Source organism: Neolamprologus multifasciatus, chromosome 12 (genome assembly GCF_963576455.1).
Source record: "Neolamprologus multifasciatus chromosome 12, fNeoMul1.2, whole genome shotgun sequence".
Classification (NCBI taxonomy): Eukaryota; Metazoa; Chordata; class Actinopteri; order Cichliformes; family Cichlidae; genus Neolamprologus; species Neolamprologus multifasciatus.
Window position 1 is genome coordinate 5,761,107 of NC_140450.1, and position 14,483 is coordinate 5,775,589.

A 14,483-nucleotide genomic window follows, 5' to 3' on the forward strand; every position below is an offset into this window, starting at 1 on the left:
AATGAACTGATCAGGTTATTTATTCCTTAAGCTTTGTGCATTTGCTGAACTTTTTAAAAGAGTATTTATCAGAAATTACATATAAAAGATGGATGTAGCCACAGTGAAGTCAGCCGGTGTGTTTGTGTTGAAGTCAGTTCACAGCTAAGACACTTGTAAGCTGGATGGGTGCAGCGCACAAAGCGACAGCATCAGCATTATTGCCTCCGAAATGTTACTAAACCCACAAACTCTGTCATGATGTCTGGTTCAGTGGCTTGACTGCTGCCTGTGTCAACATCCTTTCAATTCAAGTTGCCACAAGCATCAGTGAAATCCAGGTTAAAAAAGAAGAAGAAGAAGAAGAACTAAAGAAAAACCTTATTGAGCCCATTCAGTTATTAAAGCTTTCTCCTTCTGTGAAGGTGGACAGTTTAAAAATGAAGTCTTTAATGATTATCTCACTTATGGCCTCAGCTTCAACTGAAGTATTTCTCAATTTCCGAACAGGGAACGCAGGGACGACATGGGTGTTCAACCATCTAGCGTTGACACCATTAATGTGGTGGAACTGCCAAGAAGAGCAGGACAGGTTAACTGAACTGATGTCTGACGACGGGTCGCATTTGTAGCTTTTTGGATTTGGTGGTTTTATGGTTGCTCTAATTCAAATCAAATGTTTTTAAATGTGTTATTTAAACGGTGTAATTTTAGATAATGTTGCTGATCTGACTGACCACTGTAAACCGAATTTCATCCTACTATTTTGAATAGATTACTGTCAAACATGTTGCTCATGGGCAAAGCTTAACCTTAAGGTCTCAGAGAGAAGCATTTACCATGAAGGATCCTGTACTTTGCATTCAGTTTTATTCCAAAACATCTGCAACAGCTGAGACCTGAACTGGTTCTCCCTGTAACGGCAACCTTCGGTCCTTCTTTGCCGTTTCTGCAGGACGTAAAGTTTCTGACTCGTGCTGTTGTTATGTAGCTTGGATGCCTTCCGGTAGCAAAAATGAGGCGAAGGAAAAAAGGGGCAAAACATTTATTTTCCATATAAATCGAAAGGTACAAAACAAATGCCTCTGGTGAGAGCTCCGTTTACATTCCCTTTATGTTACAACAAAAAATAACATTAAAACGGCGACGGTCAGAAAACTGTTGCTCCACGTCCTGCTTGCTTACCTAACCTTTTACCCACACCCCTCCGCATGCGGGCCAAATAAACTCCACCTTTACGACATCTATCAACACTTTACAACAACAGACTAACAAAGCACGATTAATTTATGGAGCACAGCCGATTACATTATAACATAAAATGATCAAGATTATAATAGAAACTTAAAGATCATGACAAATACTTAAATATGGCATGATGTAACTGAGTAAAATATTTGCCTGGACTTGGCTCCAACACTCCCCATTTTTTTGACACATTTTGTAAAAGCAGCTCTAGATTGAAAGTACATTAAAACAATGAAGCTTATTAAACACGTTTTCAGTGGGTTCCACCTATCTTAATCTGTTTGGGTCCCTGTGATGTAAATTTCAGCATCAGTCAGAGCGTGCAGCGGTCTGCACAGACATCCACCCGCTTGCCTGTTTTCATGTGTCCAGCTGTCTGAATCGATGTCCACAACCATTTATAATCCAGGTTCGGGCAGTTTGCGTTGACACACGTGTAGGGAGACAACGCTGCAGCGACTTCTGCCTTCTCATTACTTTGTCTGTCACTCTTAAATAACCAGTTTCTTTAAAAAAAATAAACACAAACTTCTGTTTAAGCTTCACCAAAATTAGTTTGACAGAAACTGTTAGTTCGCCCCATCACATCACAGGATATGAATGTTTTTCTGTGATCACATGAATTTAAAGAAGTCCTATATGTTTATATATATTACATATACGTGTGTGCGTGAGGACCAGACTTTGAGCTGATGGATCTGAAATGATTCTCATTTTCTAAATTTTCTTGCAGCACAAGAAAAAGAAAACAGACTGCTCTGCCATTAAGGTGGATGTTCCTGCTGTCATTCGTCTGTAAATTTACAAAACCACAACAGCTACGGACTTCAAAGCTCCTCTGAAGCTTCTCTGTCACAGCGACTTATCCAGGCACGAAGACGGCTGTCCTGCACAACAAAGAGCAGAGCTGAAACGAGGCAGCTGCGGGCCGCTGGCTATCGACCAGCGGGCGTCTGTTAGCGGCCGCCGCCTCCATTTCTCAGCAGGGAAAAATAATGTTGAGCTGTTGTCCTGACAAAATGACAGAGGCCGCTTTAATCACTTTCCCTCAAGGATCAGTGAAGTTTCAGCTCACCTCTTATCTTAATCTCATCTGTACGGATGTGGATCGAGTGCGAGATAAACAAGTACAGACTGTGTTCAGTCACAGACTGATAGAAGCTGAAGGGCTAGAAGAAGTACAGACGAAGTCTTCATTTACAACAACGTTCACATTTACTTCCGAAGCACCGAGACCGAGCAGTTCAGACAAACTCTGACCACACCTTTACTTCAAAATCAAAGGCTGTGTTTGTGGGAAACGTGCAACTCTGGTTAGTGAGATCTCTTTCCTGAAGGAATATTTTTGAAAATAAATCATGATCTAACCATGCATTCATGTGGTGTTGGATTAACTGGAAAAGAGAATTTCCCACTGGGGAAAATCCACATGAACACCACCTTAAAGTTGGAACACTAACTGGGAAAGTCTGAGAGATTGTTGTTGAGCTTTTGCAGTCACACATTAAAACATGGAGGATGAAAGACAATATTTTGTTGAGTGCAAGAAACTTTTTCAATTATTGGTGCAAAACGCTCAAAACCTGTTTGGGCAGCACCATCGAAATGGAATTTCATTCTAATGGACACAACTGCAATAATATCTGCATGTGGAGAATTGTGTTTTAAAAATGTGTTGATTTTGTCCCAAAATAAGTTGTATCATCTTCTCTGTTTTGAAGAATTTCTCCAGAGTTGGGGATGATTACACTCAAACCTTCGCAACCTACACACAAGGTACCCTTAGGTTTAAATATCTTGACATGTCTGCTGTGGCAATAATACACACGGTTTAAGTAGACTTAAAGTATGCAGAGTGAGCCAGGAGGTGACGTCCTGCTGTTGCAGCGTCAAATCACTGCCTTCAAAGAAAAAAAAAAAGCATTAATTGATGCATTGAGAATCAGGAGGGGCTAGAAGTACCTTTACATCTTTACATCCATTCAATGTAAATGCTTTGCGGACTTCTGTGAAATTTCAAAGTTCAGTCTCCCTCGAGTCTATCCATCATTTTATGAACCTTCTACTTGGAAAGGTAGCTACATTTGATCTGAAATGCCCTCTGTAGCAGCGCTCCCCAAGCCACGCGTTTAATGTCAGACAATATTTTCACGAACTGGCCTTTAAGGTGTCGCGGATAAATACAACAAAATAAAATGATACGACCAAGACAAAAACGGTGGTGTTTTGTAAATATAATAATAAATGCAAATTCACTGTGTAATTGTGTAACTTTATTAGCAGCGTCCTGAGAGTAACATCCTCCTCTCTGCCCCTTAATGGTCGCTGTGGTAACGCGTAAATATTTCTTTCAAAATAAGACACACAAAGCTACGGAGCCCCGCAGGGGACATGGGAGAAAAAAAAATTAAGACGGAGTCTTAAGACTAAGGATTAAGACTCGCAAAGGTTTTGCGAGATCTCGCAAAAGTTTTAGCCGCATTCTTCGGAGGCTGCCAGCTCAAAGCCGACCGGGAGGTCGAGGCACGATGTGCCGGGAAAGCGGTGTTCCTCCTGGCTGTAGTAGGTCTCGACCTCCCGTTAGCTTTGAGCTAGTGGGTGTCAGATCTCCGAAAAAGTCGGAGCACTTTTGCAAATATCTGATGTCTTGTAAACCGAGCAGATATCTGACGTTTACACAACTAGATTCACGCCTCAAAATATCTTAAAAGTTTATTTTGTGACCCAGAAAGAGTAATATTACAACTAAATAGCTTCCGCCATTGTTGGAATTCAACTTTTGCGAGATCTCGCAAAAGTTTTGCGAGATCTCGCAAAAGTCCGTCTTAATTTTTTTTTCTCCCATGTCCCCTGCGGGGCTCCGTACAAAGCGCATGAAAATATATAGGAAATTTATTCAGAACACGGGAAAAGACCCAGGGAAACTGAGTTAACAATAAAAACCCTGAAAATCATAAATTTCACACCCGAGTCTCGCGGCCCGGAACCAAACAACTCGTCCGTGGCCCGGGGTTGGGGACCGCTGCTCTGTGTCACAGTCCTGAGTCTGGCGACTCATTGTTTATGTTTATTATTATTCTTTGATTCAGTTAGTTTCTGCTTAGTTTAGTTTAGTTAGTTTCTTATACTTTAGTAATTTTTAGATCTCAGGTTTTGTTACTGTCCTTCTCTTGTGTTCCATGTGTCACATCAAGTCATGTCAAGTGTTATTGTCTGTTTTTTCCCAGTCTCCATATTCATGCACCTCCCGTGTCTCCCCAGTCAGTCATGTCTCCGTGTCGCACTTTGTTACTCTTGTCTCTGTGCTCCATGTTCTCTCCGTCTTCCCTGTCAGCCGTGTCTCCTTGTCAAGTCTGCGTTCCCGTGCCTGTGTTCAGTATTTCCTGTTTTACTTTGACAGTCTGGTGTTCGGTGTTTTCAGCTTTGCTTCCGCCCTTTCTCGTTTGGTCAGATTAGCCCCAGCTGTGTCTCACTCCTGTTTCCCATTCCCTCGATACTCCCTGGTGTATTTAAGCCCTGTGTTTTCCTCTGTCCGTTGTCACGTCTCCTGTTTAAAGTGCTTTATAAATAATATTGAATTGGATTGGATTAGATTGGATAGCTATCTAGTTTCCAGTTTAGGTTAAGTTTCTGTGAGTTTTGGGTTTTGTTTGATTTCTCCTACAGTGCAATAAAGCTGCTTTTTTATTTCATCTGCATTTGGGTCCTTCATCCTGCCTGCCACACAGCGCTGCGTGACAAATAGATTCAACAAATGTTTAAAGAAACATTGAAAAAATGTTTAGTTTTCCTAATTTATTACAAGAGGTAATGACTCCACCAGCATCTACTACACAAAAGCATAATCTCTGTGTGCTGGCTATAGAAAAAGGCATTTGTTAGTCCTAAAAAGCATAGTACATATTAGTGTTTTGGGTTTTTTGTCAGTGTTCGCTCACTCTGATTGCTGTCTCTATGCAGCTTCACAGTAATAGGATCATAAATATAATGCACTAAGTCAAACAACTTTCTTTGGTCTCCAGGATGACATTTAAAGCTAAGACGTTGCTTCTCTGAACAAAATACAGAAGAACAAAAAGCGGAGCCGAGAAAACAGCAGCATGCTTTGACAGCCTGCACAGTCCAGTGAGCATCAGCACCGAAAAGCTGCCGACCACACAGAATCGCGGCCTCCGTCTCCTCAGCGGGAAAATAAAGTTGAGCGTTTTCCTCCTGACAAAGTGACAGTGGCAGCTTTAATCTATCCGCCGCACCGTCCGAAAGGAGATAACTCCCCGAGGCCATCGATCCGCTAAAGATTTCTGACGCACGTCCGTGATTGTCTTTGTCCCGCTCTGCCTCCACCGAGACTCTGAAGTGCTGATGAAAAGGTTCGGGGGTTTCCTCTGATTGCTTATTAAGAATGCTGATTTGGTTTAACTGAATTTAATCGCCACCGCTTGTCGTTTCACTTTTTACACCATGATCTCTTGTTCCTCCTTGCTCTCTCTCACTCATCCTTCTCGCCTCTTCGCTCACCACGTCAATGATGACTTTGGATTTCTCTGATTGCTTATTAGGAAGGTTAATTCGATTCTACCCCCGTGTTCCCCTGATGCCAGTCCTTTAGATTTTGCACAACTCAAACATCTTATTTTGCTTTCTTCACTTTCTTTTATGTCTCTTACTCTTTGGCCCTTCTGGCCTCCACTTGAATGCTGACCTCTTGGTCCACTGGAGGAATCCTTATTGTCCTCTGTTGCTGATTAGATGACAGGATGACAACAACAGCATCCAGAAGCCTCGAATTGCAGCGTGGCATGCCCTCTAATTATATTAGCCTTAACCAGCAGAAGAAAATGGAAATGAGTGTGGGGAGATTCATTACCAGGCTGCTAACAGATCCTGTATTTACACTGGACAATCTGCTGATGCCCTCTGATTTACAATGAGGAACAAACAAGAGAATTTCCTCATAGTTTAACGTTACAGGCAGCCAACAGTAAGGAATCAAAGGTCAGAGGTCACAGCAGACATGATGGAAGTGAATGGAAGCAAATATTATCACAAATCATGAATAATAGAAAAGTGATTGAGAAAGTACTAAGGGATATAAAAGCAGTTTGCAAATGACTCTTATTATGATTTTGTTTTTTAGGACCAGAGCTAAATTTAGAGCTGAAGACCAAAAAGAAAAATGTAGACAACAAATCAACTGGTTTCTAAACTTCTGAAGTGTTTGGTAGTTTCAGAGAAAATGTGTTAGCCACCATCATGTTTGATTTTTGGAGGCAGAAGTGATGCGTTTGGATGGAGTGCTAACTTATCAGCTAACGCTAACTAGTTTGGCGAGCAAGCTGGATGTAAGTGTGTAATGCACAGACAGATATCGGCGTATTAGTGCTTCTTATTAGTGCATCTTAGATGGTCTTTTCTCATATTTAAACTCCAGTGTCTCCTTCACATACCTTTAGATCAGGGGAGGGGAACTCAAGCCCTCAAGGGCCGGTGTTCTGCAGATTTTAGACGTGTCCTTGATCCAAATGGCTAAATTAGCTCCTCAACATGTCTTGAAGTTCTCCAGAGGCCTGGTAATGAACTAATCATTTGATTCAGGTGTGTTGACCCAGGGTGAGATCTAAAGCCTGCAGGACACCGGCCCTTGAGGCCTGGATTTCCTCACCCCTGCTTTAGTTGGTCAGTCCTGGTATGTTAACAGCTGCCAAAGTAAAACTGTGACTCAGTTGGAATATTTACCTGTAGATAATCTGAATGGCCACTCTAGAACCTGCAGCACCATTGGAGGACGTGTTGATGTGTCTCTCCAATATTCAAGAACAAGAACCTGAGTTCCCGCTGCTTTAGTGCATATTATTTATTAATTTATTTACTAAAGCATATCTGTGTACATCTGTTGACAACAATGAAATCCCAACCCATTTGCTACCATTTTATATTTTTTTTTCTTTTGTGCAAGCTAAAACCTTCAGGACTTCAAGCCCTCGGTGGCTCACTTTAGTTTTCTTATGGTGACGTAATTAGCAATGCTAATGAGAGAAAGCGTTGGTTTCAGGAGTGCTGGGGGAAATTGATTCAGCATGCAGACAAAGCAGATGTGACACTCTTTAAAAACATATTAATCATTTTATGATTCTACAAATTTGATGTCAATGACATGAAATCATTCCATTGATCTGTATCAGACTCATATGGGAATATACACCATGATTGCTTTTATTACTGATTTAAAAACCTGAATAATTTACAAGCTGGTGTAACAAAATATTTAGATTCACAGTTTATTCTAGTACCTGCTGTTAGAGAAGTTCGGTCAGAGCTTTATTTGGTCTAAATCGTCCTCTGCTGTACCAACATGGGTCGCTGTTGATAATTACCAGTTTATGGGAACATCTATTGCCCTCCACATTAAAAACAATCCATGGTGCCTTTGACATTTTGAGCGGTTTAGCGGATCCCTGAGCGTTATATTGTCCTCTGTGCAGTTTATTCAATGACCTCAAAGACATAATTATGAGAGACACAGAAAGACAGAGACAGCGCTCAAAGATATGGAAGTGAAATTATTGGTGTCAAAAGTATAATTTTCAGGAGAGGAAAAACTTATTTGGGACAAAGTCACCCAATATATCTAAAGGTGAGACTTGCTTCTAGGGATGCACCAATACCGATACTGGTATTGGGTATCGGGGCCGATACTGTAAAATGTGTGTGTACTCATACTCGTAAAAGTTAACCGATACCATGAACCGATACCAACTTATTTCATTAATCAGAGGGTGGCTTGTCATTTCTGTTGTAGTTTTTTAGATTGGCCACTAGGGGGCCAATTATTATTTTATTTATTATTTATTTTATAATTTTTTATATTTTATTATTTATATAATAATAATTATTTTGTTTGTTTACAATATGGACACTCTGCAATAATTTAAAAGTTTATTTTATTCGCAAACCGAATTTGTATTTATTTTATTCCAAACAGAAGTGTTTATTTATTATTCTGAAAGCTCAAGACAATAGTTCAGTGATATTTTGTTAAATTACAATGTGGAGACTGCAATAATTTAACAGAAGTGCTTATTTTTCACTTGAAATTGTTTTGTGGTTATTTTTATTAAGATTTTATTTTTTATCGGCAGGGAATATAATAAAACCTGTCTTCCAATTAATTGTATTTGTGTGTGTGTGTGTGTGTGTGTGTGGTAGAAGTATCGTTTTTTGTACTCTGTATCGGCAAGTACTCAGATCCAAGTATCGGTATCGTATCGGTTTGAAAAAATTGGTATCGTTGCATCCCTAATTTTGGTGGTGACAGTTAAGAGCAAGTCGAGTGGTATTGTGGGTTGTTTGTTGCAACAGGTGGCAGGTAAGGTGGGTGGATTTTATGGGTGTTTGGGGGTACTCACTGTTACTTACTTGAACGGCTTCTCTCCTGTGTGTGTGCGGATGTGGTTGTTGAGCGTCGTGGCGCCAGCGAAGGCCCGGCCGCAGTATCCACATTTGAAAGGTCGGTCGCTGGAGTGCGTCACTACATGGTTCCTCAACTCTGACGGCTGAGAGAAGGACTGGGAGCAGTGGCCACACTGGTATGGTCTGAGGACAAAGAGAGTCGGATGAAAGAAGAAAACAGAAGGTGTGTGCGTGCGGGGATGGCTTAAATATTCTCCCTGCAGGGGTCTGATTTAATAACGAATAAGTACAATAAAACAAGTGTAAAGAAAACTTTTACATTAAGATAACAGCACGCTATGTATTTTTGTTGTTGTTGTTCTTTTTATGGATGTTGCTGAAATGAAAGGCACTGCCTTAAATTTGCATTCTTTCTAACTGTCAGCAGGGGGCACCATTTGTAGTTGCACAAAGAGGACTGCTACTAGTGCTCACTTTATCGAAAATAAATTTAGAATATTATTGTAAAAGGCGAGATTTTAAACTAGTGATTGAGGCGAGGTCATAGAGGATGTGAGCTGAAGCTTAATTTTCTCATAGACTTCTACACATTCACATCCTCTTCAGTTACCCGAGATGTCTCCCCCTACTGGCCATGATGTTACTTACCCTTAGGTCTATTGGTAAGATCTTATTTTATTTTGTCAGCTCTGTTATTATTATTATTTGTGACTCTTGTGCTCCATGTATTAATTTACCACGACATGAAAATTCATCAAAAAAAGAATTATTCCCCATGAAAATTGTTCATTTTTATGGGTTTGTTCCACCTTTTCTGTTGTTCTATTATCACAAAGAAACAATGATGCACAGATGAATTTTTCTGGGTGCTTGTAACTGGAGTGGAGCAACGTGAATTAACACAAAATGAAAATTTGGAGACATTTTGTTTACATACAGAGAAACATGAGCCTGCACACATTACAGCTCACTAAAAAGCAATACATATGGTCTATAAACACACGCAAACAGGGGGCGGGGGAAGTCGGACACTGCTCCGGTAACCATGGCAGCCTGACCCTCATCAACAATGCAGGCCTAGATCATGACTGGACCATTTATCATGGTGTGTGTGTGTGTGTGTGTGTGTGAAGAATAGCAGTTACACAGAATGAGATAGAGACAGTAAGAGAACAAGAAAAGAAGAGATATATTAGGTTATTGTGTGTCAGTGTGTGTGTGTGTTTGGCCCAAATGGGAGTTAAACAAACAACCAAACAGAAGCTGTGTGTCTGCTAATAGAGTGTCCTGCTTCCATACAGCAGCAGATCTAATCTCACACTCCTTCCATTCGCTGAGCCGAACACGCAGCCAGCTGTGAACATTATCGAGGTATTTTGTTTTCACTTACAGGACACTTCAGCCTCTGCTCATATCTTGCATCTCCTCTTTCTTTTTTCCCCATTATCATTTTCAGGTTCTGTGTGCAAACCTCTGTTTCCCACATACAGACTTTACTTAGGCAGCCAGCCCAAGCATATATGTTGATGCTTTTCTTTATTATCTTTTTGAGAGGATCATTTAGTACTGCTCAACCCTCTGCTAAACAAACTCACATGTTTTCCTTACAGGCCACATTACTATCTGTGTAGATTTCTCGATATCATTTAGCTACGTCTTCAGAGAGGATCTCATCGTCCACCTCCCTGATGGCAGCAGTCCCTTCATCTAATCTGAAAACTTACTGAAGTGGAGAGTCAGTCTAACCAGAACACAGCAGCTGATTATATTGGTCCAATATACATTTATCAGTAGGTATTTTGAAATGTCACTATTTACAGAGCAGAGACTTGTAGCAGTAGTATTTCACATGCCTTTTTCCTCCCACAGTTTGGTTTGCATATTGCATTCCAGTTTTATGGACTGCTTGTTTAAAATCACTAAAATTGCCGAGTGAGACCTGAAACAAAACCAAGCTTCGAGGCACTCCATGGCTTTGACACAGCACCGCAGGAGGATGTGGGGTTAAAGTACATAGAAAGTCAGTTAGTGGCGTGTATCAGTCAGTGTGTATTGATGAGCCGGGAGCTCTGAGGTGATTAGCTGCCGTGTGTCTTCTGTCAGTCACATTAACGACCTCAGGAGTACACTGAGGATCTCGTTTTTAAAGCTGCTTTAAAGACAGGGATCAGGGACGCTCTGGTGATTACCATTGGTACTTTATCTGCTACCTACGGCCAGAGATGGGCAGTAACACGTTAAAGGTAATGCGTTACTGTAATCTGATTACTTTTTTCAAGTAACAAGTAAAGTAAGGGATTACTGTCGCAAAAAAGTAATTCGATTACTGTTACTTTCCCTAATATGGAGTGCGGGAGAGAGTACGACCATGCAGTGTTTAAAGCTTGGAAGCACTTACATTACTTCGAGTTTGATTCCATGAAAAGTGACAAAAACATCAGCGTCCAATGAAAATTTCCTTCTACAGAGAAAAATTAAACTTCTAATCTGAGCAGGCACGTAGCACGCCGCCACAGGAATGTGAAATTTACAGAGAAACCCCCGGATCACTGACATGACTGCTGCGGCACTGGGCAAACCTCCACCTGCCTCACAGGACTCAGTGCTGCTGGATCTTTGAATGTATTTATGTGTGTTTTACTTGCATCTATTTGAAAGAGTGAGTGTAAACACAAAACACTTGATTTTATATGACGGATTATGCAGAAAAAATTGAATTGGGCTGAAAGGGTCTATGCTTTATTATGCATTTAGGTTGTGTGTCATGTTTTTGAAAAGTATCTAAGTAATAAAGTAACAAATTCCTTTTCAAAAATAAATAATCAGCAAAGTAATGGGATTACTTTCTTTGAGAAGTAATCAATAATTAGTAACTAATTACTATTTTCAAGTAACTTGACCAACACTGCCTACGGCCAGTTTAAAATCACCAGTTAATCAGGCAATCGTGGAATACACTGCAAATGGATTTGCAGCTCTCTCAGCTGATTTCGCTGAGAGGTGTCCTTCTTCTGTGGTTTCTTTCTTCCTCTTTTTCTCAAATTTATGGATTAATGTAGTTTATTTTATCCTTTTATGAACCAGGCTTTTAGACCTCTCTGAGACACACTTTGATTTCTTGTCTTTATCTCTCTGTAGTCCAAAAACACCTCATCAGACTTGTATATCCATCCATCTTCGACCACTTATTCAGGGCAGCAGTCTAAGCAGTGAACCCCAGACTGCCCTCGCCCCCTCCACGTCTTCCAGCTCATTCAGGGAGCACACCAAGTTTATTCAAGACAGCTCAGAGACATAACCTCTCTGGTGAGTCCTGGGGCTGCCCCTGGTTCTCCTCCATGCCCGAAACACCTCACCTATGAGGCACTAAAATCGGTTGGCTCAACCACCTTAAGTGGCTCCTTTCAGTGGAGGAGGAGTATCTCTGAAGGAGATCCCCTTCATGATTTCCCCCTGGTAGGATCTCCCAAGGCAAATTGGACCTGGGTGAGGAACCAGACAATGAGAAATTCTGACAACCGCTATGATGACTAAAAAAAAACCCCTCAAAAATCAAGGGTCCAGTTTACACTGTCCAGACAAGGTCACCAGAAGTAGAGGCTGAAGGTGCGAGCCTCTGGTGGCCCGATCCAACTAGGCTTAGCCTGAAAACCTACATAAATATATAGAAGCCGCCAGGGAGGGCTTGAAAAGTGTTTAGTCATGAAGGAAATGGAAAAATGATAGTTTTTTGTTTTTCTTTTCATATGGGTCACTTGGTTCTGTATTACTGTGTAAGCTGTTAAACTGACAGGATAAACTCCCATGTGCTGCCTGAAAATAAAGTGATTTTCATTCTGAAACTAATAAGACAAAACTCTGACATCAGTTCCTTACAAATGGGCAAATACCCCAGAACTAGAATAAAACAAATAGACCAACATCTTCACCACTCTAATAAATCACAAACACCCACAATACCCCGAGACGATGTAGACACACACACACACACACACACACACACACACACACAGGAAAGTAATAAGAGTAAAATAGTGTAATATAAAATCGAAAAATTCTCACTTGCAGTTTTCCACATAAAAGGCGTCTCGCCGTGGGGGTCGGTTCATTTATCAGCCGGCCGGTCTATAAGTTCACGCCTCAGTGGGCCGCACCACTATTTATTAGGTGGGTTTTCTATGAAGAGCTGCATTGATTGTGAATAGTTTAAGTTGATGAATGTGTGGATATTATTTATTAAGGCAGCAGGCCGGGAGATTAATGCCCGGTTATTGTTTATTACAGGGAGGAGTGGAGGAGGAGGAGGTGAAGCATAAACACCTCTATCATGCACATAAACACACATGGACACGCAGGTATGTGCATATGCAACCAAAATATGGGAACAGACAGGCACATGCAAATACGATCATTTATGCATAAATTACAGCACATACTGTACGGTCTGGGTTTTATACCAGAAACACTGAACTTCTTTAACATGAAACACAGGGGTGTGCGGATAACACAGAGAGGGGAAAAGCTTTAGGAAACTTTAGTTTTTAACAGATTTCACTGGTGAATGTGACACTGAGCACTGAAATGCAATACAGATAATATTTCAAAATATCAAGGTTTTACCTGGCTTTCAATGGGTCTAGGTCTGCCTATAACTGCCTTTAACTAGGTCTGCCTATAGTTAAAACAAGTAGTCTGTGTTTCCACGTTTAAAATGACCCTTTTCCTGTCAATTTCATAATGAAATGTAGCTAGCAAGCTTTCTACTCTTGCTGAAGTAATTAAGAAAAGTGATAGATTGACATTTTTTGCATGCGGGATAAATCCTAATTAACTCCCCAAATAAGTTCCCAGAGGACTGTTACTGAAACGGCACATAAAATTTGTTTAGAAGGGGAAACAAATTTCAAACAAATTGTTTTACATTTTAGAATAAACTCATATTTTGATGGAAAAATACGTTCTAGGCAAAACTGAGAGTCATTCTAAAACCATTTTAAACCCAAAGTCAAAAAGCATGGGGAGAAAATATTCTCACAAAATAGGGTTGAACTCATCTTTATGACTCAGTGACTCAGATCATGTTCATATTATCAAATCAAAGCACTAGATGTCAAACATATGACACATCATCTCCATTTTCGGGATGCTCCTCGTGACTATTTTACTAACAAACAGGATTTTAAAAAAGTCTAAAAGTAAGAAAACACTAATGAGGAGAAGTGGAAAGTGTATCATGGGGTCTACAGCAGCATAACTAAGTGAGGCTCAGGGTCAGCCGATCAAGCTCTAACTATAAGCTTTATGACAAAGGAAATCTTAAACAAAGACATGGTCTGTCTCTTGAATCAAAACTGGGAGCTGATATTACAGATATTACAGCCTGATAGCTGAATCCCTGCCTTCCATTCTACTTTAAGAAACTCTAGAAACCACAAGTAAGTCTGCAGTCTGAGACTGATATGTCTACTTGGATATACATCATAACATCATAGATGGAGCCTAATAATTATGTGACAAGAAGGATTTACAATTTGGTAACAAAACACATTTTAAATGTTGCCAATGCCTGAGAAGTCCAACCTTTATATACAGTCTATGTAAACAGTTGGACATGCTTTTTACAAATATGAGACATTTTGACTGAGTAATATTTTCACAATTTTTATGTTTTCCAAATAGTGTTCATTATAATTTGTCAGAAGCCTAAGCTCATGTGTCAAAAAAATAGACACACTGGAGAGCATTTGACATTTATGTTAAAAAATTCCTTATTTTACTGTCAAATTAATGAATTAATTTGGTATTAATTCTTGTAAGAAGTCGTTATTTCAGTCTTTTCTTCATCT

The 14,483-nt window shown here is 40.2% G+C and overlaps 1 protein-coding gene across 3 annotated transcripts in view; it reads right to left on the bottom strand.

Annotated features, from left to right (window-relative positions):
• The window catches only part of prdm6 (PR domain containing 6), a 123,368-nt gene that overhangs the window by 4,726 nt on the left and 104,159 nt on the right, over window positions 1-14,483 (bottom strand). For 2 of the 3 annotated variants that reach the window (XM_085179585.1, XM_085179584.1), the window contains exon 8: window positions 8,644-8,820. In XM_085179585.1, the coding sequence (XP_085035711.1) occupies window positions 8,644-8,820 (177 nt within the window). Of the gene's footprint in view, window positions 1-8,633; window positions 8,821-14,483 lie in introns of all 3 variants that reach the window. The other variant, XM_085179586.1, reaches the window with a different exon arrangement.